At 41.9% G+C, this 27,081-nt stretch overlaps 1 protein-coding gene across 4 annotated transcripts in view; it reads right to left on the bottom strand.

The window, feature by feature from the left end:
• Positions 1–26,565, bottom strand: part of arpp21 (cAMP-regulated phosphoprotein, 21) — a 75,202-nt gene extending 48,637 nt beyond the window's left edge. For all 4 annotated transcript variants that reach the window (XM_036555355.1, XM_036555359.1, XM_036555356.1 and 1 more), the window contains exons 1-3: positions 26,451–26,565; positions 3,314–3,495; positions 670–909 (exon numbers count right to left, since the gene is read on the bottom strand). In XM_036555355.1, the coding sequence (XP_036411248.1) occupies positions 670–870 (201 nt within the window). In that variant the 5' untranslated portion in view covers positions 871–909; positions 3,314–3,495; positions 26,451–26,565. The remainder of the gene's footprint in view (positions 1–669; positions 910–3,313; positions 3,496–26,450) is intronic.
• Positions 26,566–27,081: the final 516 nt, after the last annotated feature.

The raw sequence follows: 27,081 nt of genomic DNA, 5'->3' as shown, positions 1-27,081 counted from the left end.
GCAATGAATGTGGATCCCTGTCTATGCATGGTGTTTGTATTATTTTATATGATTAATGCTGTTTTTATTCAAAACAAACAGAATAATATAGTAGCTGTTTTCATTAACAAGGATGCTCTTATGAAGCCTTCTTTTCAGTTTGCATCTGATGCTATAAAAAAATCCAGAATCTTAAAAACAAATAGGGCACAAACCATGAAGTACTCGAAAACAGAGCAGCGAATTCGGCGAGGCCTTATTCATAGTCATCCTCTGAGTCATCATCTTCCTCAGAACTGATCACTGGCATAATCCTCTCATGATCACACAAGTATTCCCATTTGTGTAGAACTAGTTTGATATGGAGATTAGCAAGTAGGAGACCCAGGAATAACAGCTACAGGGTGCACAATGTAACAGCTAATATTTCAGTAGATTTACAGGGGAAAGGGAGGGTGGATGCGGGCAAGCAGGACTGACACACAGCTAAAGGGCAGGGCCAGATGTTGGAGACTGCCAAGAAAAGGGCGGGGCTATGATGTCACAGCGAGGGCAATGCTGGAACAGCACAAGGACACCGGATGGAAATGGGGTTGGGGAACAGGGCCAGGAGAGGCTCCATGCCAACAGGACAGAGTGGAGGGACTCGGGACAGATGGAGACCACACCTGGGGCTCGACATGCGCTCACCTGCTGTTCGGACCTGGGGTCGGCCTGCCTCTCGTCCTCCTCTTCCTCTAGACTGGAGCTGGGGGGCAGGCGGGGGCGTGGCGAGGGGGCAGGCGAATGGGTGGGGGAGGGGCAGGAGATGAGGGGTGCAGCTCCCTCACACCCCATGGGCGGGGTGGAGTCTGGGCGTGACTCCGGGCTCATTGCCTCCAGCTCAGACATCCTCACCGGAAAGGATCAAGTGCAGACAAGAAATGGCGACTTGGAAAAGGGCCACGCGTGCAGCAAAAAGGGAATCAACAAAGGAAGGAAAAACAGAAAATCAGAACATCAGCCCTCACCCACTAAACACACAAAAACCTTCAATCTTTTATTTAAAAATGGGGAACTACAGAGGAGGGTGAGGGTACCGGGTGCACCCCCCTCATCTCGTTTTTTGTCACTGACTGGTGCACACAGCTCAACCCAATATGAGTTTTTGCCCGGGTTCCAGTAATTCAATTGAAAAAGCAATAATACACACAAATGACAAAAGCTAACACATCATAATAAAAGCCCTCCAAGGTCAGTATTATTCAGGGCCTCAAACTGACAGCTGGCTTATTAAAACCTGCCGCTGACTCGTCACCACCCGCACCCCCACCCCCCCCCAACTCTCACCACCCCCCCATTCAATTACTGAGTTCTTGCACAGAGAACCTGTATCACTACCTAAGATCACTGCTGTGAAAAATACTGAATGCCAGCCAGGCAATCAATGTACTGTGGGAATAAAAAAAAATAAGAAAGGGTACATTCTTGTCTGAAAAAGTACATTCATATTGATAGTGTATATGTTTAAGTAAGGAATACAGTAAGAATCATTTCACGTACTGCATGTCACTTAGATTCAACTCTATTGCTTTCTTCAGTGTGAAAAAGGGGTGTGAGAAATTTGGCTTCAGGATGCAGTCTAAAAACTGAGTTTCACTTGTGACACACATGTCGTTAACAGGCAAATACGCCACTTTAATGTGCAGTACCAATGAGCGTTCAACTTGCTTGTTTTGTTGAAAAGTGGGACTGGTAAACCTGACAGTGAAGGAATGGCAGCAATATTATGCTTTACACATGCTCTTTGTCATGTGTCCAGGCCAGATACTCAATCATGTCCCAACCACATGCAGCCAGTGCTAAGTATCGGGCACAGTAAGTTAGTTCATTTACAAATGACCAAGTACTTTCCGTTATAAATTGTTGAGCAGTGTAAAAAAAAGTGACCCACGGTACATTAGTAACAACTGAAGCCATTACCCATTTTTCCCTGAGTCAAAATGTTGTATTTTAACAGCAACACATCATCGTCAGGGGAAAGTGGAACTGTGGGAGTTTTTTCCCTGCAGCTAGGTCTTTTCTTTGATGGATATACCGGAGGATTCTGAATTTAACTCGCCACCTACCGTGAGGAGTGTGGAATGCAGTACAACCAGACTGGAACGTATTCGCTACAGAATGCATCTGCGAATCAAGCTCTCCAGGAGAGAGACAGACTTCAAATGCCTCCAATTCACTTTGGTTTCACATCAGCCCCAGCATCTGACTCTAAATGGTGGTGTATTAGCATCCAGATTGCATTAAGTGAAAGACCTCACATTCCTTCATCATATATGAAAATGTCAGTTACAGATTGGAAATGGATGTATACTAATGATACTTTCATGTAAGTATGCTTATGCGGTATGTGTGTGTGTGTGTGTGTATGTATTGTATGCATTCGGTTAAACAGGCCAATGTGAAAGTGGAAAGAACAGCTGTATTGCCATTTTGATTTATATTCTCTTTGACTTACATTTTAAATTATTTTTATGGATATGCAATGTCTTCTTTCCTAGCTCTGCAACCCAGGAGCGGTGAAAAGAATGACAACTGTACTTAGGTGGAGCTCCTGGGGTTTTATGGCATGCTGTCCCTTTTGAGGAACATTCTTATGCTAGGTGTCAATTCAAACTCAGTTCCTGAAGCGCTGTGTGTGCTGATATTGGTACCAAAGCGTTCTTTTAATGACTTAATTGGGTCAGTCATTATACCTTTTGGAAACAATCTCAGACCACACAATAGATCCTCAAACTTATTATTGGCCATTTTGGCCATTCTTCCTCATACTCCAGGTCTTTCGCTTCTTCTTTATCTTAGTGTTCCTTGCCCTTTACATCATTTGAAACCCTGCAGTCCCTTGACATTACTCCTTGATATCACCGTCTACTGGTCTTCACTCCCTAAACTAAACTGTACCATAAAGACCAAGAGTTCCATTACAGCAATACCATTACACACACCCCACGTATACTGGAGATGCTACAACTTCTGTATGTGAGATAATGTGACAAATTATTTGTTATAACTCTGTACCATTTAGATTCAAACTTAGTTTTATGTTTATTTACTTATAGAAAATATTACTTGAAGCTGTGACTTGGCGTTCATATACATTGACATATTGTTTGTTTTCATGACATTACAATGATCACAAGCTTTCAAAAACGTTTAACATTGTAGTTTAATTTCCCAGAATTTTCCCCAAACAGTTAACAGTGCGTAAGTACTCAGTCATGGGAAAAGACAGACTTATGTTTGGACGAAGCACTTGGTGACGGAGAATGAAACCGCTGCATGCCCTGAATCTCACCTTTGCAGCCGATAGAAGCTGTGTTTCTGGGAACGCTTCCGCGCGCCTCTGGCGCAGAAGTTGACGGTAAAAATCCTGGCAAGTGATTAACGCGAGCGCGAATCCCATGTCCCCATGAATTCGTCTGTAAAGCCAAGCTTCGCTCCGTCCTTCCTCATACGGCCGCGCAAAGTGCCATCATTCTGTGGGAGGACAAAACAGACAATGGCAATGATAACTGGAAAAAAAACTGATGACAAGTGACCCAGCGGCGAAACGGCACATGGGCCAAGGACTTGTAACTGACAGGTTGCACAGCCTGGATCGGCCCCACCTGTCTCCCAGTCCCTTCCACCTCCAGGGCACAGGGTAGCCGGCTGCCGGAGCTACCAGCCCTCTGAGCAAGAACTAAAATTAAAAAGCCAGTGCCTTTCTATGTCCTCGCTATTTAAATGCCAATAATAAACAGGATCCGCAATTCATATGCAATGCCGCCTGGTTGCATAAGACGTTCTGCTACTTTTTTCAGCATCACACAACAATGTTCGTTGAAGTACCTGAAAGCAGACTGACGAAACCGTCAACAAAATAAAATGCTTCAGTTTAGTAAAATATGTGAACCCTTCTTATGCACATTATTCAGAGTTAAGGACAAAGTGTCATGCTGGTTATACTGAATGCCCCTTTTAATATAATTTCCAGCGCACATATCTGGCACAAGCAATGACCAGAGAATAATTGACAATTCACCTCCATACTCTTCTTCTCATTCTTTTCCAGCACTTTCATTAAAGTGAATGTATTCAAAATTATAGATTCGTCCTATAGTGACCCTCTGGAGGAGGGAAGAGAGTGAAACAGCCGGTGCGTTATCGTCGGGAGCAGACTCCTAGCAGCAAGTTCTCGAGACGGGCTGGCAGGCGGCCAAACACAGACTCTCGCCGTCGCCCGGGCCACAGAGCGCTTGGGTTAGCAGTTTCACTCCGTAAAATACAAGGCATCTGTCAGCGTGTTATCCACACATCCGCAACCCCATGCGTCAGCCTCAGTTAGCACATATGCAGGCATTTTCAATCGCCCGCCCGCTGCTACGCCCGTGTCCATCTGGAATAAATACCTGACTCAGAGGCATCTGCTCTTCGAGACCACAATATCTCAGCCACAAGGGAACATACAGACACAAGGGAATATTAAAAATGGCCGCAAATATTGAATGCATGCGCTTGTAAAAATACATCTTTTAACATAAAACATAAAAGGAAATTAAGTAATCTCGGATGGTGATATAATGTCTGTAATAGGCATAGGTTTCCTTTTTTCAAATGCTAATTTAACACCCGTCACGCTAAAATGTCCATGAATATCTAATTGAACCGATGGAAGTTAAATTTCCTCATGAAGACAGCAACAAAGCAAGTTAAGATAAGGTAAGAGCTCTATTAAGGTATGATACTTCCACTATCACGAAAACTGTAACAACATCCTTTAATTAGACTATACAATCTTCCACGTTATGCAAAATTATACCAAATTAGCGTCCTATGGCGGTCTTCCTAACAATTTAATTGACTCTACAATTTATGCAGGCTGAGACATCTTGCAGGCAAGCAGTGAAATATCAATCACATTCCTTAAAGTCATATCACTCAGTAAACGTCGAACAAACGACAACGGTCCGTCCATTTTTCACCCTCCAGAGTGGGAGTAAAGCTCCCGCTAGACACATGAGCAGTATTGCAGCGATCAAAACGTCCAGCGTCCGACATCCGGTATAAATAAAGCGACATGGGACTGATTCATTGATTCAAAAACAATCTCCGTCTTTACTGCCTCTTCCCTGGAAATGGATGTGCATGTCACAAACCTGAGACTCGTGCCCCACATCCAGTTCTCACATTTGAGTAAATTGCGTTCCAAGGCTGTGACAGCACCAGCAGTTCTGCGGAATTGGACCCAGCAGTATGCCTCCGAACGGCCGGTGATTAAGACCAAACGAAATGGCTTTTTGCTGCAGGGGATGAAAGTGGTTGATGCGGCTGGTAGTGTTTCTCATTCACGATTATAAAACTGTGTAAAAGTTTGTGCTTCTTCATTGACGGAGTGGCGCGCCATGCTTTAAGGAGCAAGTTGAATCTGTTGAAAGTGTTGACTCTTAGTCACTTGTGACTTAAGATAAGAGTGAACACTCTTCTGATGAGTCCAGTAACTGCTATCACCACCAGCTTTGTTAATGTACATAAAACTGTTGGCCTTTGTGTTGACTGTCTGTTCCAAATAGATCTCAGCATAATCTAGCAGGTGTATCATTTTCTTTTTGACTATGAATTGTATTTGAATAAAGAAACTGCTGATAGCTGTTTTTGTGGATTCACTGAGGCGTTCAGTTGTCAGCTTGGATTTTACTCTCTCGGTTACTTCTTGTCATCAGCAACTAATTGAAAGATTTTAAACACAGCGTTCCAAGTAAACTGAAGTCTATAATGCAGCCTATCTGCATACATCAGTCAATGGACATTATTATCATACATCAACATATTCATCAGTATATTTAATATATTCACATTTTGTGAGGGAGAACATCAGAGGTCCCACTGATATGTATGCAATGGTTATAAAAATGAATCTTTATTGTGTTTGAAGCACAGTGTGGCAGTACACTGCAATGGGAGGCCTAGCTTATATTTCAAATGATGTACTGAGTGTTTATTTTGACGTCTGTTTTGGATTTTCTATCATAGTGCTGAGTGACGATGAATGATTTAACCCTGATAAGATAAGGCTGAATGTTTTTTTTTTTTTTCAGCCATACGTTATTCTCACTCCTTTCCAGTCGATGGCTTCACGACCCAGGTCTGGTTAACACAACCACGACTTCTGCACCCTGCAAGTGTGAAAATGTCCTCCCCGCACACCCCCTCCCCTCAGAGAAAAAGAACGAGAACATGTCACACAGTCAGAAAAAAAAAAAAAAACCTTGCGGTGAAAATCTGCAGGCGTCCGCTTCATTAGGGAGCACTCTGTTCTTTGGCTCAGTGTAAGAGAAGACTTTCTTGCAGTGCTCTCAGCTTTTATGTGAAAAATTACACGCAGTGAAATGTAAATCCAGTCCCCCTTTTTCTTTACAGTGGAATTGAATAAAAGCCCAGGTACATTTATATTTCATAAAACCATCCCTGCCATTTCCTAATAGATCCGGATTAAAAAAAAAAGAAAAAGCCAATGGAAATATGGATTTAACCAAACACCGTTAAAATGCCATTCGACAGCAAGATGTGATTTTAGTGCTTAGATTTGTAAGATCTGTGAGCATTTTACTGCTCCAACCGGTTGGAATAATGGATCACAGCATGCCTTTATTCTGCTTTAAAAGACCTGCAGTGGAGCCCGAGCTGGGCGCCATTAAAATGAATCCTCTTGACGTATTCTCAGGTCACATTAATAGGAATAATAATAGGAATTTAATTAAACCTAGGAAATCAATTCCATCTCTCCTGAATTACCCCCATCTCTGTCCCATACAGGCACAGGAATGGTTTTTTACCTTCCACTCATTGAGAGCAGCTGTCTTTTGACGCTTTACCAAACAAAAAGGCTGAAAGCACCAAAGATTACATGAAATCAGAAAGATAAAAAACACACGTAGAATCACTTCGGCACTGTGTACACACACATTCAGCTCCGATTGTCTTCACACACAACTCTGATCAGCTTAGGCATACCTCAAGGCATTGGGCATTTGTTTGGATACAGATTTTTCCTCCACAGCCTGCTTTTTTTTCTCCAACCAATAATAAAGGAGTCTTGACTAACAGTGCATTGGGAATGAACGAACCATACAGCCTTTCTACATGGCTGTGAAAACTCCATGTCCATGTCCTTTCTTCCACAACAAGAAAAAAAATTGGCAATTGCAAATTATCTCAGTCTGTTATGCTGTCAGGACTTGGGACCATTGCCCCCTACATGTCTGTAACATCTCCTCCAACAAATGACCCTGATCTTGACACACATTGGAATCCAGTTGAAATGTCATAAACAGCTGTCTCGGATGCTTTGAATGAATGTGTCCCTGCTGATACTACAGAGGTTACCTTTACTTGTAGCTCCCTTCCGGTATAATGACCAACTGCATTCACTAAAGAGAGATGGTCTGAAAATGAGAACATAGATGGAAACACGCTGGCCTTTGTGTACATCTACAAGCATAACGGCATCTTTCAGGTAACACAAATGCCTTGAATTTGGCCCGACCCTCCTATTTTGGAAAATTCACCAAAGTGGGATGAAAAAACCAACACTTGATGCATCTTAACCATGGTTAATTACTTATTTCATCCTGCCGGAACCTCTGCACTAACAAATTCTCGCCTTGACAGCAAAGGCATGGTTGAGTTCTTTAGAAAAAAAAAAAAGTAAAATAAGTCTGTTGCTTAGCAATGGTTCTCAATGGGCAACTTATCAAGGCGATTTTCTTTGGGAGGTCCCGCTCTCGTGCTTATTTTCCCAAAATATTCCCAAACAGTGTGTCTAAAATTAATTTAAATTTTTTGAGTTACAACCAGCTATTTAGCCCCCATTCCCACTGCACTGGCTCAGGCAGGTATGTCAGCCCTCAGCTCTGCAGTTACACAGAATGTAAAGAAGTCCTTACAAACTGGGGCTGTGCTGCCTGTCCTCAAACAAGCGGTCATTTCCCTGCTGCTGAAGAAGCCTAACATAGATCCGGCCCTGCCCAGTAATAACAGGCCTGTCTCCCATCTCCCCTTCCTGTCAGAGGTCACAGAGTGTGTTGTGGTCCATCAGCTACAAAGTCGTCTGGACACAAGCAGTCTGACGCGTGAACCATTTCAGTCAGGGTTTGGATCCTTGCACAGCACTGGACCATCCCCAGTCAGGATCCTAAACAGCTTACTGGAGAGCTGACTTTCTATTGATTTTCCTGATTTGTATTTAACCACTCCCTATCTCCTTCATAGGGGGCATATGTTAGTTCCAGATACTGTGTTTATTGTATATAATAAACGTCCCCCTTTTTAATCCTGCCACAGATTGTGGCAAAACCTTTCTTAACACAGTTTCAAAATCGCTTCTGAATAAATTGGCACATTGATGCATTCAGAACTCAGCGGCTCGGCTTTTAAAAAGGCCTAAGAACACATCTCACCAGTTCTGGATGTGCACTAGTTTCCAGCAGAGTTTAGAATAAAATTCAAGATTCTTTCATAGAAATTAATAGGACTGCATGCTCTGGTACCTTCCTCCATTCTCTTCCTGGGTCCTTACTCTTTTCCAAGTTCTAAGCTCTATTCCATTGACTTGGGTAGTCAAGCCATCAAATGCCCCAAGCATCACCAAAGTCTGTTCAAGTTACCACAGTAACTTATCACTGCGTAGTATTTAATGAAAAACAAAGTTTATCTGTATATTTCATGTTAATGACTTTCATGTTAATGAATGTGATGAACGCATTATTGCATGCTTACTGTTTAAATCGTATTGAGTATATTTGCATCACACTCCAATGCTCTATTCACTAATTGTGTCCTAAAGATTATTTTTTATCATTATTACTATTACAAAGCACACTGTGAAAACCCTAGTTTTAAGTTAGGGTAGTGAACACCCAGGTGTTTTAGTAGGCCGTTCACTGTCATCGAATAAATTAATATTTCACTATGCAATCAGCACATTATGTCATTAGTTACCCTCAGCACACTGACTTATCCAGGACATTTTGTTCTGCTAACAAGTTCACATGGTACAGGCACTCTCTTAAAATAAAATGTGTTCCTGGATTTCATGTGTGTGTGCGTGCTGAACCTTCTGATCTGGGTCAGACTAAAACAAGGACAGACGCGCCCACCAAAAATAAATAAATATAAAAAAAAACCCCTAAATCATTGCTTATGTCAGCTCCAGCAGCTATGTGCAAGCCGTCTATTGTGTGTTCGGTACTGCGCCTCTCCCACCTCTTAATAACACTGCCTGAGGCTCACGCATGCATCTGAGACAGTTCCAGGACAGGAGAGCTGGTGCGTTGTCAGATCGGGCAACATTTAAAGGCGTACACACACATACACACCTAGAAGCGATTGCTCTCCGTCCTTCGAAATCTGTGGTATACGTGAACACCCGGTCGAAGCCGGAGGCAGATGGAATTGCAGAGGCCAGCTCTGAGTCAAAACGCGGATTTCCTCCCTGAGTCTAATGTTCTGCATACTGGACTGCATAAGTGCTCTGCTTCAAATTGCTGCATCTGCTTCAATTGCTGCAAATATAAATACACTCTTTGTGTCAGTGTACCCCTGTTTGTTCACAGGAATTGGTTTAAAGCAAGCACTGCCCAAATCAACGAGTCTTTATGTTATATGGATACGTTAATCTAACCACCCGTTTCCACTATCAGAAGGAATGCGCAACAGCAAGAGTGGGTCTTTGTGTTTATGCTCACGCAGCACTGACAGGGAAGGAAACTGGTTTGCATATCACAAAAACTGGATTTGGCGTGAACGGCAGTTTTTTTTTTTTTTTTTTTTTTTTTTTACACATGAGCAGTATGAGGTGGAAATTCACCTCACCTCTGGGTTAACTTCATAATCCAAAGACTGCCACGGTTTTTCATATCTGAAGCGTGACCTTAGTGCCCTCATTACAGTTGACAGGTCATGTGTTCCCCAATGGCTAATTTATGGGACACTCAAAGCACTCTATACTTGCCTGATCCTGATTGAATAATAGGTACAATTCAAGGCTCTTTGACTGCAGTCTCCAAGGGCTGGAAGGTGCCAGGGCTCAAGTGTAACTTAGTCCTAATTAGATCAATTAGCTGTTTTATTACATTGAGCTTTAAGCTTTTCCCTTGCTCTTGAAAAGTTTGAAGGGAAGAGAAGCCAAGGGCTACCTTTTTCTCTTGAAAGCAAATATGACTCTATTTGTCAGAGATTTTGTGGAGGTCTGACACATGCACAAATGTCAAACCAGACCAGAAAGCAATACAGGATCCATCCACAGAGGGTAAGCCTTTTGGCAAGGTGCAAAATGGATGCAAATGTTTTCTTTTTAACAGGTTAATTAATTAAGGCAATGAATAATTTGACATTTGTGTCTGAAAATAGTGGGGTAACTGACTCCTCTCTTACAGCCTCACATATACAGTGTGTGGTCACTGTATATTGTACTGCCTACTGCCCCATACTTGAGTTTCCCCTGGAGAATTTCCTCATACAAGAGTCATTGGCCTTGATCCTTCACACACGTGGAGGCATCAAAACCCAGGATAGATGGATGCAGAGAACAGAACTGAGATTGTTATGTAATGTAATGAGATTGAGAAATTGAGAAATTTGAGAAATTGAGAAATTACTGTGCAAGATGAAATCTGCTGTGATAAATGAGGCAGAAAAAATGCTCTCATAGCACAGCTTCCTTCAGCTCCATCATAAGTGCACATTTCATCACCCTTTTAGGTGTGTCAAATTTCTTTTTTGTGGATGGAGTCTTCATTTTGGAGGCATGGCCTTCAGGCCAGTTCCGAGGCAAATATTTACCTGGCCTTGCCCTGCAGTATCACAGCTGAGATATTTTAGACAAGAAAGGTCTTGGACTTGGTTTCAGCGTTCAGTGCTCTGTGAAATCCGTGCTCTGTGATATTGAAGAGACCTGCCATGAGTACCAATCAATCTGATTGTAACTGATTAATCTGATTCCAAGTTGTGATTGGTCAGAGAAAAACGTACATTGAGAAAGCTCAAGGTCAGCGCCTCAGGCAGGGACTGCATGCCACCACTTTGGAGCATGGGGCACATTTATGATAACATAGTTAGACAAGAATTTCCAGCCTAAAATTGCAAAGGTTTGGAAAAAAAAAAAACCTCTCTGCCCCACTTTTTGAACTTCCCTCTCACCAAGCAAATTACACACTGAGAGGACACTCCTCCATTTCAGCACTTAATTCAGAATTTCAGGCAGGTGTTTAACTGAATACATCAGGGACACAAATCCCTTTAATTCCATAACTTACTCGTGAGCTTGGGGGCATTATTCATGAATCTTGCATTGCCTTCATTTTGTCCTCCTCTCTGCCTGCTAATGGGATTATTAATGGATCTACAAGTATATCTGGTCTATCTCTGTCTGTCACTCTCACATGCAGCTCACTCACATTGTCACACTGTCAAAAATTAAAAAAAGCCAAAGAGGATTCCATGGTGCTAACGTGAAATCAGAGGCTTGTACCTTTTGTTTTCCGCATTTAGTGTAGCCTTTTTATGTCATCCACAGAGATTAATTCATTACATTCTTTGGTAATAATTAATCTCAGTACACAGACGCCTCTCCCTAGATCGAGTGGAAAACCTCTAAGTCGCATTCGGGGGAAAGTTTTATTCAATTAAATAATTTAATAAATAAAAAATCCCAGAAGAATTCAGTGCCATATTAAAACACACTGCCTTGGTTTGTCAGTTGTGGCTGCATCTCTTATTTTAACACAGCTCTGAAGAAATCTGGGAAGATCTTTTTTACTGAATGTCATTTCCTTTGAGACAACTTGCAGGGTTTATTGAATCCAAGAGTGAGCCATCTTCTTTGGCCAATTACTTAATTATCCATTTCAGGATAGGAAATAATTCACCAAGCATTTCGACCTACAATTCCTTGCATTGATTTACTTATGGCATATAAACGCTTACAATGACACACAATAATGTATGCATGTATGCATGATAATCCCACAGACAACTCTGTTATCTCCTCATCTTACTATCTGACTAATTCATCAATTCCTCCAGGGCATGCCCCGCAGCCAGGCAGTAAGCACTACCCATAATTAGGACTGGCATTGAATGCGAATGGAGAGCCAGCCCACCTTGCTGCGGTGCATTTTGTTTCATGGGTGGCATATGGAGAGCCAGTTTGTCAGCCAATCAGAGTCTGGTAAAGATTTCCCATTTCCCCTTTTCTCATGTAAGAAGGGTTTCATGGTGGGTTCCATGTCGTTTAGCAGTCTGGGGAGCCCTAAATGTATGACACTGACTCTGCAGCTGTATGAGGGCAACCATGTACAGTACATAACCCACTTCTTTGTTCAAACCACAGAAGTGGCTTTCTTTTTCAGTTTCCACACTGAAAAAGACATCCCGAATGTATTGTTTTTGCTTTACCCCCTTTCTCATCATGAATAATGCAGAGTGACGTATGTATCATGCAAATCAAAAACAAAATAAAACAAAGCAAAAAGCAATAATCTGCCATAGATCACTGGATTCGCTTATGAATGTCTTCCTTAACGTTGTGCTCATGAAGGAATTATGCATTTTTTATGTAGGCATTTGGAAGGTACACAATATGTAAAATTTCTACTTCCTAACTTTTCACAGTTACCATTTAAAGGAGCTGTAAAATAACATTTCAGACAGTGAAGTCAAACCTAGTGAGAAGAAGGTGCTACTTCACTCAAAACAGGATCACAGTTGTTAGAACCACAAAAAAGGACTTGGCAAGAAACACACCGAAAACACAATGAAAGAAAGCAAATTTCGCAACCGGCTTTCTGTTTGGGTACGTCACAGTGAAATACACACAGTGCACACAGCACTTGTGTTCAGCTAATGGGGAATACACCTAAAACATTCAGATGGACTGCTCTTTGGTCACTAGCTACCACTACGCAATGTCCACCTTAGAGGACCACTGCTGTGCTGTGCAGTGAGGTGTTGCATTGCTCTCTGGCCATGTGGCTTGAGCAGCCTTGGAACAGGAATCTTCTAAACATGTTGTCAAGTGAATTTGGACATTTTTGACATCCCTGAGTGTGCCATATTAAACATACAAAATCAGCCACAACTGACAATGTGCTTTGCTAAGTACTTGCATTAGCTAATGGATGAGCGTATGCCTTCTGTGAAATATCCCAATATTTTCAAGGAGTGTATCTCCTAAGAAGGGGTCATGGAATAACCAGTTTTTTTCCATTTAGGCTAAAATATGTTATTTTTTATCTTATCCCTCCAGAAAATGTCCACTGTGAATCCCTCTCTGATTTTAAATGGTGATGGACTTAATAAAATTTGATCGACTGATATCACCTTAAAAACGGCCTCTAAAGAAGATTCCTTCCAATACTGCGGAAGTCTGTACCTAATTAACAGCCTGGGGGTGGTGGCATGAAACACTGTGGTCATCCACATCCTGAGGCGTCTCATTCATTCTGGCAGAGGAGGGACTCCGTCTGTTACAGGCGGCACCGACAACTCACAAGGGACTAATCTCACACACAGACCTGAAACAGGCAATCCACAGCACTGCGGCATTAAGCAATTATCTCTCCTGAGGACTACATTATACCCACCTCTGTCATCATCCATACTTCACCGTATAGTTAGAAACGGACAGACAACTTGAAAAAGCCGTTGGAAAGAAAAAAAAGAGTCTGCTTTCATTTTATGTAAATTACACATAATTCACCATGCCGATGCACTCAAACAGACGCGGTAATGTGCTCTTATGGAGGCATTAGTATTTGAGCCGTCAAATTGCTCCCTGTTTGGAATTTCCCTGCATGTTATGTTCGACAAATTTTCTAATTTGATATGGTGTTCAATGTGTAACTAGGCCTTTTGTGCTCACCACCACCCTAATGGGCTAAACTCATCCAACAGGATGGATGCTCATTCTTCTAAAACTGGGCAATCTGCACAGCTGCCATTGTCTACCAAAGAAAGCCCGGCAATGAGCATGATGTTGGGTCATTACTTGCATTATCATTAATACTATTTTTGTTAAATACTATTAATACAATAATTTCATTCAAGGGGTTTAAACTGTGAAAAAAAACTAAAGAGGATTACACAAAATCCAAGTAAATACAGATTGACAGTACATGTTGATGGGCTTCCTACACGCACAAATCGGTTTGTACAGAACTCGCCCAAAGTCCCACTGAGAAAAAAAAACATCAAATACAAAAAAAAAAAAACAAACAAACTTTTTTTTTTTCTTTTACAATGTAAACTGCTCCTCTGCTTTGGAAAGCCAAGCCGAAACAAACAGTGTCTCACGACGGATGATCAAAGATATCGACATATGCACAACGCCTCAAAGTAATGGCATGCAGCCAGTTCCTTGTCAATGGTATTTCATTTGAAGTATTTCCTCATAATTATAATAAAAAAAAGCCACAAACGAAAACACAAAAAGCAAATACATTTTTCTGGTGTGTGTGTGTGTGTGTGTGTGTGTGTGTGTGTGTGTGTGTGTGTGTGTGTGTGTGTGCGTGTGTGTGTGCGTGTGTGTGTGTGCATGTGTGCTTGTGTATGTGTATGTGTGCTTGTGTGTGCTGATTTAGCCCTGCCATTGGTCTCTGCAGCTGGTAGCAGAGAGCTGTCCTAGACTGCTCAATTTATTTTAATTGCGCTCTGCACATCTGAGCCGGCCGCTCCGTGCAGAATAGCGTTTATGCAGAACGAGCCGGTAGCAGATTCCACAGGGCCCCGCGCTCCTTAACCCCCACGCCTTTCATTACGGCTCTGTGAAAAACGCTGAGCTTGAAGTTACCTTCAGATAAAAAAGAAGGCTTCTGAATTATTTTCCAAATGAGGAGCGGGATTATGGTTTCTAATCTCGGGCAGGCGTCGGTCGATCCCGGTCGCTCCTGGGACCCGCTTTAAATGACCGTAACAGAGCTCCCACATCAAAGAGGTGCTGAAAACAGCTTCTCAGCTGTTTTAGGGTTGTTTGAGGTTGCGTAAGGATGGCCATTTGTTCACCTTGAGTGGGGAGGGCCACAACTCTGCCTTTACTGGGAGATCTGGTGAACGTCAGCATGACATGTTGCACAAGGACACCAGGGCCCAGTGTCACATTGTGTACCATTATCTCAATGCTCTGGTGCATTTAACAACAAATGGTCTCTAATACTAATCTGGTCATGCCAATGTCAATGAGAACAAGGAAATAGTGTAGAAAAACATTGTATTACATTGTATTGGCCAACTACCAGATCCGTGGAATGTATAATGACCAGTTTGATGATTTGAAAAAAAAAAAAAACTGCCTCCATGCCTTTCTCATTTTTGCAATAGATGGTCTGCATTTGGGTTCCAATTAAACTATAGTTCGTGTACTGGGTGGGACCTGTGAGGAGACTGCCAGCTCTAAAAGTGAATGTCTGTATAGCTGTGCAGAGCCGGTGTTCAGATGAGGAGTAGATAGCCATGAAAATAGCTCAGGGAGTATTGAAAAAAGAAAGATATCTCATGCAAAGCACTCCGAGGATCAATCCCCGCGCAAAGGAGCCACTTACACGTCCTGATTTTATCATGAAAGGCAAAAAGAGATTATTATGGCTAAATGGGTATTGGCCCTTTCATTAAAAGGAGGGAGGAGGAAGAGAGGAACGAGCCCAAAGCAAAGAGGCCTCAGACGGAGGTGAGTGTGCTGGGCGCGCTGCTCATCGCTGGCCTTGTCGCCTGCATTTCTGGGAAGCCGAAGCTAAATGTCAGTGTGTTGCTATTAAAAGTCCTCGGCACTGACTCCACCCGTCAACGCGCTCACCAGAGGCCAGGGGCTCTAGCAGCCTGGCTGCAAATACCCCTTCCCGCTTGTTTCAATATTAAGCCCTCCAACCGAAACAGCTACTGTTGTTCCCATCATGCCGAACCGTCAATGTAAATCCCACTACTGATCATTTAGAAAAAAAAGTCCTCAGTGCTCTTTAACTCCTACTGGTGACAAGCCTTCCAGTTCGTATCCTCGAAGGGATGAGCCCAAAGACATAAGTTTATATGGGAAGCGGTGTAATCTTCAAGTGTAAAATAAGGCATTTTCCTTTTTGGAAAGAGAAGTCAGCAAATAGCATCTACGCTCTCCTGAGTATTAATATGAACAGCATTTCATGACATGACATTTACTATATTATTACGTGTTCTGAAGCTAGTCACTTATTCTGATTTAGGTGTTGGTATCGGTAAACAAAGTAATTGTTAAAAATCCGACCATATATCTGTTTAAAACAAACAAAAAAAGTGCAAACATAAAAAAATTGATATCAGTATGATTATGTAATTGTGCGTGAATGTAAAGTTTATAAACAAACTCTTATGAAAAGCATAGTTTAAATTCATGTCAAACATACCCTGCACACAGACGATTTCTTCCCGCTGTATTTTTGAGATGCCTCTTGCACAGATTCCACTATGCATTGCTCAGAGCCTTGAAATGGATGCCAGTATGTGTCAGCACTGAATATATTTGCACACAGGATAAGCTGGAGGAGCTATTTGCTTTCACCACCTGTGAAGTTGTATATTGCTTTTAACCAGACAATTGCAATGGCTGAATCAACATGCGTCAACATCTTAGGGTGTTGCAATTGGCATATATGCCTCTTGAATTATGTGACAAGCTCCAATGCAAATCACCCACCATCTTGAGGGAGTGTCTTGTCTTAACTGGATGATGATAATAGGCATCAAGTCTATTTTGTGCCACCAACCCTGCTTCAAACTCCATTGACAACACAGCAGCCAAAAAAATTCCTCCAAAAGTTCATCTTGTTCGAGGGGCGGGACACGGTAGTAAGATCAACCTTACCCCCTGCACCTAAGCAACCGTCTCCCTTGTGCTTAGCTAAAATTAAAACTGAAGCAAAACCAAGACTTACAGAACATGCATCTAGCGAGGATCCTGTATTACGGACGACTCTGTCAACACTAAGCCAACCCTATGAGCCTGGGGGGAAATGTGCGATTGTTAGTAGATGGACTGGTTCACGGTTTCTTCACATAATTGCCGACTGTCACAAAATCAATGAACCATTCTGTGCATCAGATGTCATAAAGGACTCTTTGGGCGTGTGATCTTAATTGGGGGATGGAAGCTGCGCGTCTGCGCAAACAGAATATTAATGAGCGAGGAGAGGAAAAAAACGTGTGTGCGTATGCGCGCGTGTGAGTGTGTGAGGGTGGGAAACGAAAGGAAGAGGTGAGCGAATCGTGTCACGCTTTCTGTCTGGGTAACAGCTCACACAGATGGCGTTTATTAGTGAGATGTTAATTTTGACGCATCTCGCAGCTCAATCTCGCCAGAGGTTGAGTTTTTTGTAAAATCGGAAATTAGGATAATTTCTGTCAGCGCTTTGTCAGTTCTGTGTGATGAGAGAGGGCGGATCTGACGTTCTATAACTGGGTAAATGTAGTGGGGTGTTTTTTTTCCCTGATAAAATGGAAACCCTATTGCAGATCGCGCTGCTTGTGACATTGGGTGTAATTCTATTGAACGTGCCATTAGCGAGTATCGCGCGCTCTTTGGTCTTATTCAGGGGCTCTGAAAAAGCAGTGCTTTCCGTTTAAGTGGATTTGACTTCGGGAATTGATCACGCTGGGTGAAATAATACATATTTCCTCCAGCCTGGCGTTCGCAAATAGAACCAAATTATTCGCATAGAAAGTGGCAGGTGAAAACCGACAACAGTGCTACGCCACTGTGCCATACATCCATAGCTGATATTAATTTACTCGATATTTTCAGCGTCAAAGGTAACCGACGTAATGCATTTGGACTGGCCTGTACATAAGCGAATAAGTTACTGTAATTGCATTATATGTTTTCTAACTCTGTGTCACTCTTCATGCTTCCAAATGGTTTTGAGAACAGGTGCCACTATCAGAACAGCTGTGATTGAGCTTGTGTTTTTTTTTTTTTTTTGGCTTGTGACATATATATCCTGACTGGATAAGCTTCCTTTGCTAAGTACAGCCATCCTCCTTGTGCTGTGTCATCCTCCACTCCAGTACAAGAGTCTTTACTTAGAAACAACAGCTGCAGTTAACATTATATGATCTGGATAATGATACTCCCCACACACACACGTGTGAGAGAGAGAGATGCAGAAAGAAAGAGAAAGAAAGGGGAGAGGCAGGCAGAGAGACAGGGAAATAGCCTGTCTCAGTTGTCTTGTGGGAAGCTGCTCTGAAGACATAGTGTTCGATACTGGAGGCAGCTCTGGAGGCCAGCCCTTCCTCTTCTGCCCAAACTCAGATTTTGATTGATCCTGTACCTCTATTGTTGTAGCAGCCAGAGAACTTCTCCTGATGCAGACTGTGTGTTTCAGGATCAATTAGAAAATCCTGGGTTTTGCGCTGGCTGGGACCTTTCTACTTCCAGCAGGTCTTTAAGGCGGTGTGTGTGTGTGTATGTGTGTGTGTGTGTGTGTGTGTGTGTGTCAGCATGTGTGTTGAGTTTGGATTTGAATTCTGAGACCCTTTACGGACCTGTCACCAATTCAGTAACAGATACTATGAAGGCCTAGTGCCGTGCTGCATTCATCTCAGAACTGTAAAATCAGGTTTCAGAAAACAAACCGCTCGAGGGGGGGAAAGAGAGACGTTTCTGCTGTTTAGGCATTTCTCTCTCCCTCCCCTCAGCACCTGGGGATTGGTGTTGGGAGGGGGGTTGGGGGGGGGGGGGATGTGGGGGGCTGCTGGCTGTCTGCTGCTACCAAGAGCCAGTGTCCTGAGAAGGAAAATGAGGCATTCAGACTCCTTATGAAGAGCATGATGAACTGATCATGATCATGCAGCTGAGATTCTTTAGAACATACAGTAGACCTACTGCACCCCTAAACAATGCATTTAGGGTTATAAAAATGTCTTTTCATTTATAGACAACCACTGGATAGCTGTGGTCTAATAGAGACTCCTGCATATAGAATTCATTGCACATTCAGTTTGGAGTATTTACTTATCATTGACCTCAGCTGAGATGGGTTTCATATTCAAAGTGCATTGAAAACATCAGATTTTTATGAGGCATATCTTTTCTACTTTAATGATTCGGGTTTTCTCATAGCCATTTATGATGTAAAGGTCATATTTACACATTAAATGAGTTTAGGAATATGCATTCCTGGAATATTGTTTAGTGATTATAATGATTATAAATAATAAATAACGAGAAAAGCAGTGAATTCGAATAAGAACGATAAAAACAGGAACTGGCTGTTTAAATAAAATAAACAACAAACAGACAGACATAAAATACTTGACATCAGTTGCAATATCTCATGAAAATGTTCAGATATGACAGCTACATATAGTTGCAATATGTCATTTAATCTTTTCATTGTCATTTTTTTTCTTTAAATACAATTTCAAATTTCTGTGAATACTTTTCTTACTTCTCACTACTCAAGAAACTATAGACAGTATTAAAGGTACTGCAAGCAGTCTCAGACGTTGAAGATGGGGGATGTCGATGTCAAAGGTTTATTTCTAAGACAGATGTTTTCCTGTAATGGCAGAATGTACACGATGCACTGCGACATAAGCCAGTTGTGTGGTAAAATTTCTGACGCACGCAGTACCTCTTAGTCTATACAACCTGACACAGCCCGATAACGCTCTCGGTGCTGATCCAATGAATATTGAGGGGGGGAAATAATGATCAAAGTAGAAAATCTTGTTTACTACTTATAAATGGCAGCTACTATATAAATTCTAATCTTACTCAAATTGGAGTACAGGGATTTCTACCTGCGCTGAAGATAACCGTTTTCAGAGAGGCAATCCAACTCTCTCAGCAGTTTTATTACAAAGGCAGTGCAGGATGAGCGACTGAGATACATTGCTAGTGTTACACGATTATTGCCGTGAAATGAAATGGAATAATACATTTATTCAATATGTTACATCTATATAAAAGACACTACAACAAACTGTAAGGCTGTATATTTAATGTGTACATCAAGTAAAAAAATTGTGGCGCAGCTACTGAAATGGATATGTGATATATATCTGAAAGTGGGAAGAATATCACTTTTATGCACAGACGGGGCTTCGTTTCAGTGCAGATGTCAAACAATGCCTGTAGCAACATGCATACTATTATGCGACACTATAACATAATGATCGACAAGTCTCATCAATCTTGTATGTGGCAGCTCATTAAAAATATCCTGAAACGACAGTATGCATAATCACGAGAAAACCTGTCATACGCATTGTCATCGTGATCGGGGTTTCACTCGCGTGTACCTCTCGTTATGAGTAAATCAAGACTTATCAATAGCTGTAACTGGCCGCGGGCTGCTTAACTAATTAAAATACAGCTGGATGCCACCGAGTTGCCAGAAACTCAAACGCAGAATATTACTGTACGTACTGTACCGAGTACACCCTACACACTCCGAATTAGCATGATGGGGCGTCAAGTTCACTTAACAGTTTAAAGTTAGTATTTGATGTCTACATTGTGTTGTAGTAGATGTCATACTATTCCAATCTTGTAACTTTTCTGCGATTATATCTAGGAATTTTGAGCATAAAACAAAAATTAAACCAAGACGCGATGTTCACGCTGCTACGTTATTGGAAACACCATGTGTATTTGCCTTTGGTGTATACCATCCACTTCGTAAAGCTCAAAACGTCTCACCTCGAGCCATCCACTCAACGGGCTGAGCGACTAGACTCTCTCCTTGAGTAACTCGTTCCAGTCCGCCAAAGAAGAATGATTGGGGTCGGTATGAAATACGGTATGAAAGCTGCTGCTGTTCTTGATTTCTGTTGCTGATAACTGACCGCACAGCTGACAATCCAGCCAGGTGCTCCGAGAGAGAGCTTTCACGGGGCCTCGGTAGTGAAGCAGTCTGCTATGTCAACACATGTTTCGCAGGTGTTGCGGTTAGAGACGCCGATAAAGATGTAGGGAGCTTGACCGCGCTACAGGTGGCTCTGTGAGGTTTTGAGTGTTTACGTCTCCGAGTACGTTTTCTGACACCTCCTTTGTTCAGATATACTTTCTGAAAGCTTGCGAACGAGGCACAAGGCAATAAATTTGCACAAGGCAATTAATTTGTCCGGACACATGCAACTGAGAAAGACGGCACAACATAAACTATATTTAATTGCATGTCGAAACATATATAAAAACATATATCATACCTATAGGCTACCACACAAATATAATTAACATTTTCATATCTGTAATTGTATTCATAGATTTGTTTCCAGTATATGCTATATATGATATGTCTATGAATTTGTAAAGTGTTATTGTAAATAGTTTATTTGTATTTATACTTTAATATTTAGAATTTTATTTATAATTACCTTATATATAATCATTAATAATGGCAATTGATTTCCTATGACTTTTCACAAGTGAAGCACAAAGTGTGTGTTGTGTGTGTGTATGTGTGGCTGTCCTATATTATGATGCTTTTGTTGACTGGAGTATGATCAGTGCTTGCCACGAACACACAATGTTGTCCTGGTGGTGCCACTTGGCACAGACCGAAAAGGCTGCATTCTCACCTTCATAGACACGTAAACATCATCCCACCGGATCTCCAGGAAAATGAAGACATCCGAGCCGTTTGGCGAGATGCAATCATGGCACGCCAAAACCAATTCTATCTCACTGGGTGTTCATAAGATCTGAAGGAACATTTACTCCCACATGAGGACATGGGAACTTGGGGGGTGGGGGGTGAGGTGGGGGCTGCTGGGGGGAATAGATGGACTGATCAACTGCGATAAATATTCATGGGAATGAAACAATGCTTCACACAGATGCTGACAGCTCAACACACACACACACACAAAAAATGTTTCCCCATGTGGCTTATCATTGCTTTTTTTCGCCTGTTGTCCTTCCAAAAGTACGGATGCCGTAGAGGAACTTAAACTATTCACAAGATGGTATGGCAGTGACAGACGGATGTCAGCAACACAAAAAAAATGCACATTTAGAAACACAGACAGAGAGAGATATTAGATATTCATTATCACCCCAAATCCGACATTAAATGTCGCTGGCTGCGAGAGCTAGACTTCATTATGAAGGAGCCATTATGAACTGAAGACGCAGAGGTGGTGTGGAACAGAACGCCCTGGTGATGCATATTTTACCACAGTCGTTAAGATAATAAAATTCAGAACCAGGAGGGAAAGCTAGAAAGACTGTACTGCACAGCTAATTGGTCAAATGTAATGTGCCGTGACACTATTGCTTCCATTTTTTTAGTCTTCTTCTTGTCTTGGCATCTTCTTCTTCTTCTTCTTATTCCTTGCCTGGCTCTCCCCTAAGGATCCCATTTCTCTTCAGTGCTTCGACTCTTATAAGCTCGTATTCATTCAATCAGGTATTTTTAAGTGGACAACAAATATACCAAGAAATAATGAGCAGAGGAATAAAAAAAAGATGACCAGTGGTTTGATATCCCGGAATGACAATGAGCCAGCCAATTTGGAAGTGCATCTGTACCCCACCATCATACCTGCTACTGTGGCGCGGTTTCCTAGTGCACTCCACGACACGGGGTGGGGTGGGGGGCTTGGGATTGTGGGGGAAGGGGGGCAGGTTTTCGTGGGCTTGAGCATATGGCTCCTGCCTCTCAGCCGCGTAGTGCAAAAAAAAAAAAGAGAGATATTTCGCTCTCGTCACCAGAGAAGGGTCACAAAATTATAGGTCCATTGTGCTTATTAGCAGGAAGGACTGCATCAGGCTGCCAACACTGCATGCATCACCCAATGAAACAAGTTAACAAGCAGGTTTGTTTGCCAGATCACACTGCTGTTTTTTTTTTTTTTTTTTTTTTTTTTTACTTACAAGTACTGCAAATAGACTATGTCATTGAGTATAGATACATTGTAGTTTGGCAGTGTAGGCTCTTTAAATGAATCCCGAAGAGCACAGTGATCGCTTACTTTTCAAATTGTGAAACGAAGCATACAGAATATATATGCTTAAATGTCCAAAAGTGTTGTTTGAAGAAATATTTCAATTACTGCAACTTTCATTTATGTAATTCTTGGCATATATCAATAATTGGGAAGTACATGCTGCAGTGAATGCAGATAGGCTGTGGAAATAAGCGTTCTGAGTATGTGACACGTTTTAAAATATATTAAAATAAGTTCATTAATATGTTTCTTTTTGTATATTAACACATAGGCTACCAGAATATTGTATCATATTGAGAAAGAGGGCAAGCAAGGCAGCCTACAGTAAATCTGTGAGAATATTAATTTTTTTCTAATGTCAGATGCTGGCTTCTCCTGCTGTTGCATATAAAAACTGGACAGCAGGAATACACGTTTCCATTAAGAAGGCATTCATGGTCTTTGCTATTATTGTGATTGAATCACTGAAATGTTTTTTAAATTGCATTCTTGCCATGAAGTAAATGCAGTTAAATATTCATGAATTACACTTCTTTAATATTTCATATTTTAATGGCAACGGCTGCTCTTGTTCTGATGTGCATTTTCCTATTACACAAAAAAACACTGGGCCAGAAGACGGCAGATGTGCAGTTATTGGAAAGTAAATGAACAAGACTCATTTTCATACCGCGACTGTATAGTTTTTCTTATATGCCGCTTACAATGAAATGATTTCTCACTGATCTGTGAAGCGCAAGGAAAATGAACTTCAAACCATGAACAATGCACACTTAAGGGAAAGGACCACGCTACACAGCTCTGGAAACAGCTCATCTCCAGGAGAAAAAAAAATAGTCATTATCGAATTGCATATCATACACTTAATGCAAGAATGGAAAGGGGGGCTGGAAATTAAAAGTGAAAATTGCGATAGACGTGCCGAGCTTGACGCCGTCCTTCTCAGCGGGGCGTTTTAAGTGTCTGAGGTAGCAGTGTTAAACGCAGGGATCTTCAGTGTCTCCCGAGACGCTGTGAATGCGTGTACACAGAAGTGAATTGGTTTTAGCACTGCGGTCATTTACCTGTGCATCATACGATTATGAATGGAGCCGGTGCTAACTTGCTGTTCGACATTACGATGGCGATGATACAAGGCTAAGCAAGCGGACTCATAACACTTAGGCAGACTACCACAATACAAAAGACGCTGAGGCCGAATGGTCAGGATATACAAAACCACACAGAGACGGGACGTCTTACACAAGTTTCCTTCTTAACAGATGAGACAAACTTGCATTTACTTAAGCGTTGATGACTGATTGCAGAATCGTTCCAGATTCTCTTTGCTTATATTTGACGATTATTTTTTTAAATGTAACAAGTACCCAGGGGTCAGGACTTAGTGTACAAGTATTTCATTGAAAAAGTAATGTCATTTTGTTGTAAAGTTGCTTTGAATAACTATTTGCGAAACAACGTACTGGGTAAACATACGCAAAATAATACTTAAATTATAAGCTGCTTGAAAGGTCATGTATTTACATATTTGTATATCAGCGTTTATTTAAAAGGCATGGTACCAGTCCCAGATCAGTGATTAAAGATTTGATACACTAACAATACTAACAGCCATAGAAACCAGATACATGAACCTCAAGAGCTGGATTCTAACCCTGATGTGAGTCCAGATTTGACACTGGTTTAAATAGTATGTGTCGATACTTTTCATGACAGCCCATCTCTCCATCTCATAGGTTGCTCTGTGAAATAATTAAATCGTACCCCCTTTTTTACTACACTTGATATTTACTCATAGCATCAGTGATTATGAATCACGGGCACACACGCGCGCGCGCGCTCGCGGAAACACATATACACGCACACACACACACACACAGCATATATAGCGCTGAACTGAGTGGCACCGCATTTGCAAAATACCTGACATTTCATCGGTCAGTTTTAGCTACTTGAGCAAGTTGGCATGTTTTGTGCCGCTCGCCGTGGCAATTCTTTGCACTACAGTCGCTCGTCTGTTATACGGTATTCCTGCCCGCCCGCCCGTACTGCTACAGTCTTGGGCTTCCATGAGCGGGTGAACGTTGCCCTGCCTGTTTAGCTCTTTAGAAGCGCACCCATGTTCCGCTTCCACTACACTTAATATTGTGGACCAGCCTCCCTCCCTGTCTGGTCGCCCCCTCCGCTCTCTGACACTGCGACGGTGGTCTTCGATCCGCATTTCCCCGTGGCATTTCCAGCTGTGACTTACGCTCTATATTTGGTACCATAGAGACACCTCCTGTTTGCGGACTTCATGCCACTGACAACTACACAAAGCGGTCTGCAATGATGTCGCAGAACAGCAGCTGCTGTTTCTAAAAAGGAAGTCAAGGAGTGACTTGTTTTTCTCTGCCATTGTACTTACTCGTAACACCCAGCGGAATCCAAGCGTTATTGCTGGCACCCGTGCTTCGCTTTTTTCAGAAATAGTACAGCATAGTTCTCAGATAAATGTGTTCTGTTTCATTAATGCCTGACTTCCCGTCTTTAACTGGAATCGAACCCCGAACGACGCACGCAAAGTGTGTATGATGACTTCCCCCTTGTAAAATATGCTTTATATCCTCATTGGAAAAGTGGATTCCACGTGAATGCATAAACTGACAGGACCCAATTGACTGTGTGAGTTGCAATAAGTTTATCTAAGCTATAGCTTTATGTATTTTAACAACTACTGTTGACTGCACTGATTCCACATGCAATCAGTAAAACTGACTAAAAATTCTAAGATATATTTTTGTTTAAGCCTTTTCTCAATGTTGCCGTGCCGTTCACGATCCAGACATTTTGTGACTTTTTGCCCTAACGACCTTTATATAATATGGTTATTGTATATAAATATTGTTCTTGTTATTACGAAAATAAATTTCACTAATACTGTGTCCTTTAGCGTGGCAATAATAATGAGTCTCAGGACTGGTCGTACACTTTTGAAAATGTGGCATAAAAACCTGTTCATAGTCTCGTAATCAGACAATGAGAACAGTCAGCGTAATTATTAATTCCAACACCATTTAACCGACGTCCTCCTTTTCCCCAAACACACACGTATTTAGCTAAGAATGCAAACGTTCTGATTCCACACAAAACAGCATTTTTTGTTTTGAGAATACAACAAAATGTAAGTCAGGACTACCGGCAAAAGTAATAACTGGCACAGGTGTTCATACATAGCTACAATATATGTCTGCCCAGTCAATTTTCCCTCAAATTCAAGCAACCGTTCTACACGTTAATTTTTTTTAAATAACAAAAACTTAGGTGCGCGACACATTCACATAATGTGGCTAATGACACACGCAACACTGAAATGAACAAATGCCAGACCACATGACAAGTAAATGGTGCACATATATACACAGATATACATTTATACACAAAACACATTTTTGCGGTCTTATTTTGTCTGGTTAAAACAAACGTGGTCCATTTACCTCGAATAAGAGTATCCTTGTCCCAGGACCCGACCCGATCTCCCGGCGTCACAGCTGAGCAGTGCTGCTAGGAGCTTCTCTGGTCGGACAACATGATTTCTCCTCGCTCTCCCCAACTGCTATCAGGGAAGAGAGCACGAGCAGGCTTACTCCACCCACGCGTTCGCACAAGCACATACGCAAACACACACGCACGCACGCTCACACACACACACACACACACACAAGCAGCGCCCCAACAACAGCGAGGTAGGCGCTGCTCTTCTTTGCCAAACTGCTGGTAGTCATGACGACATGGCAACAGTGTGGAAAGTGATCCAGAGCTTATTGGCTTCGGAAACATTAAATTGTGACAGAAATATCGGGGAAGCTGAGTTATTAATGCTGTCAATTCAGAAATCGTATGCTGGGCGTACAGGGCAATAACCTACGCATTTTCACTAAATATAGTCATAAACAAATAAAGAGGTATTACGAATATGATGTTCATACAGTCATAACACGATAATAATTGATTGGATCTGCGTATCACCTCGCTAGTGTATGATGCATGACTATGTCTGCATTGATCCAGGTGGAGCTTTGAGGTTGAGCAGTTGTTGTTTACTGAAACGCGACTTTTAAATGACAA

The sequence above is a fragment of the Megalops cyprinoides genome, chromosome 21 (assembly GCF_013368585.1).
Source record: "Megalops cyprinoides isolate fMegCyp1 chromosome 21, fMegCyp1.pri, whole genome shotgun sequence".
Lineage (NCBI taxonomy): Eukaryota > Metazoa > Chordata > Actinopteri > Elopiformes > Megalopidae > Megalops > Megalops cyprinoides.
Note: the sequence above shows the minus strand (reverse complement) of the source record. Positions and strands in the feature narration are given on the sequence as shown.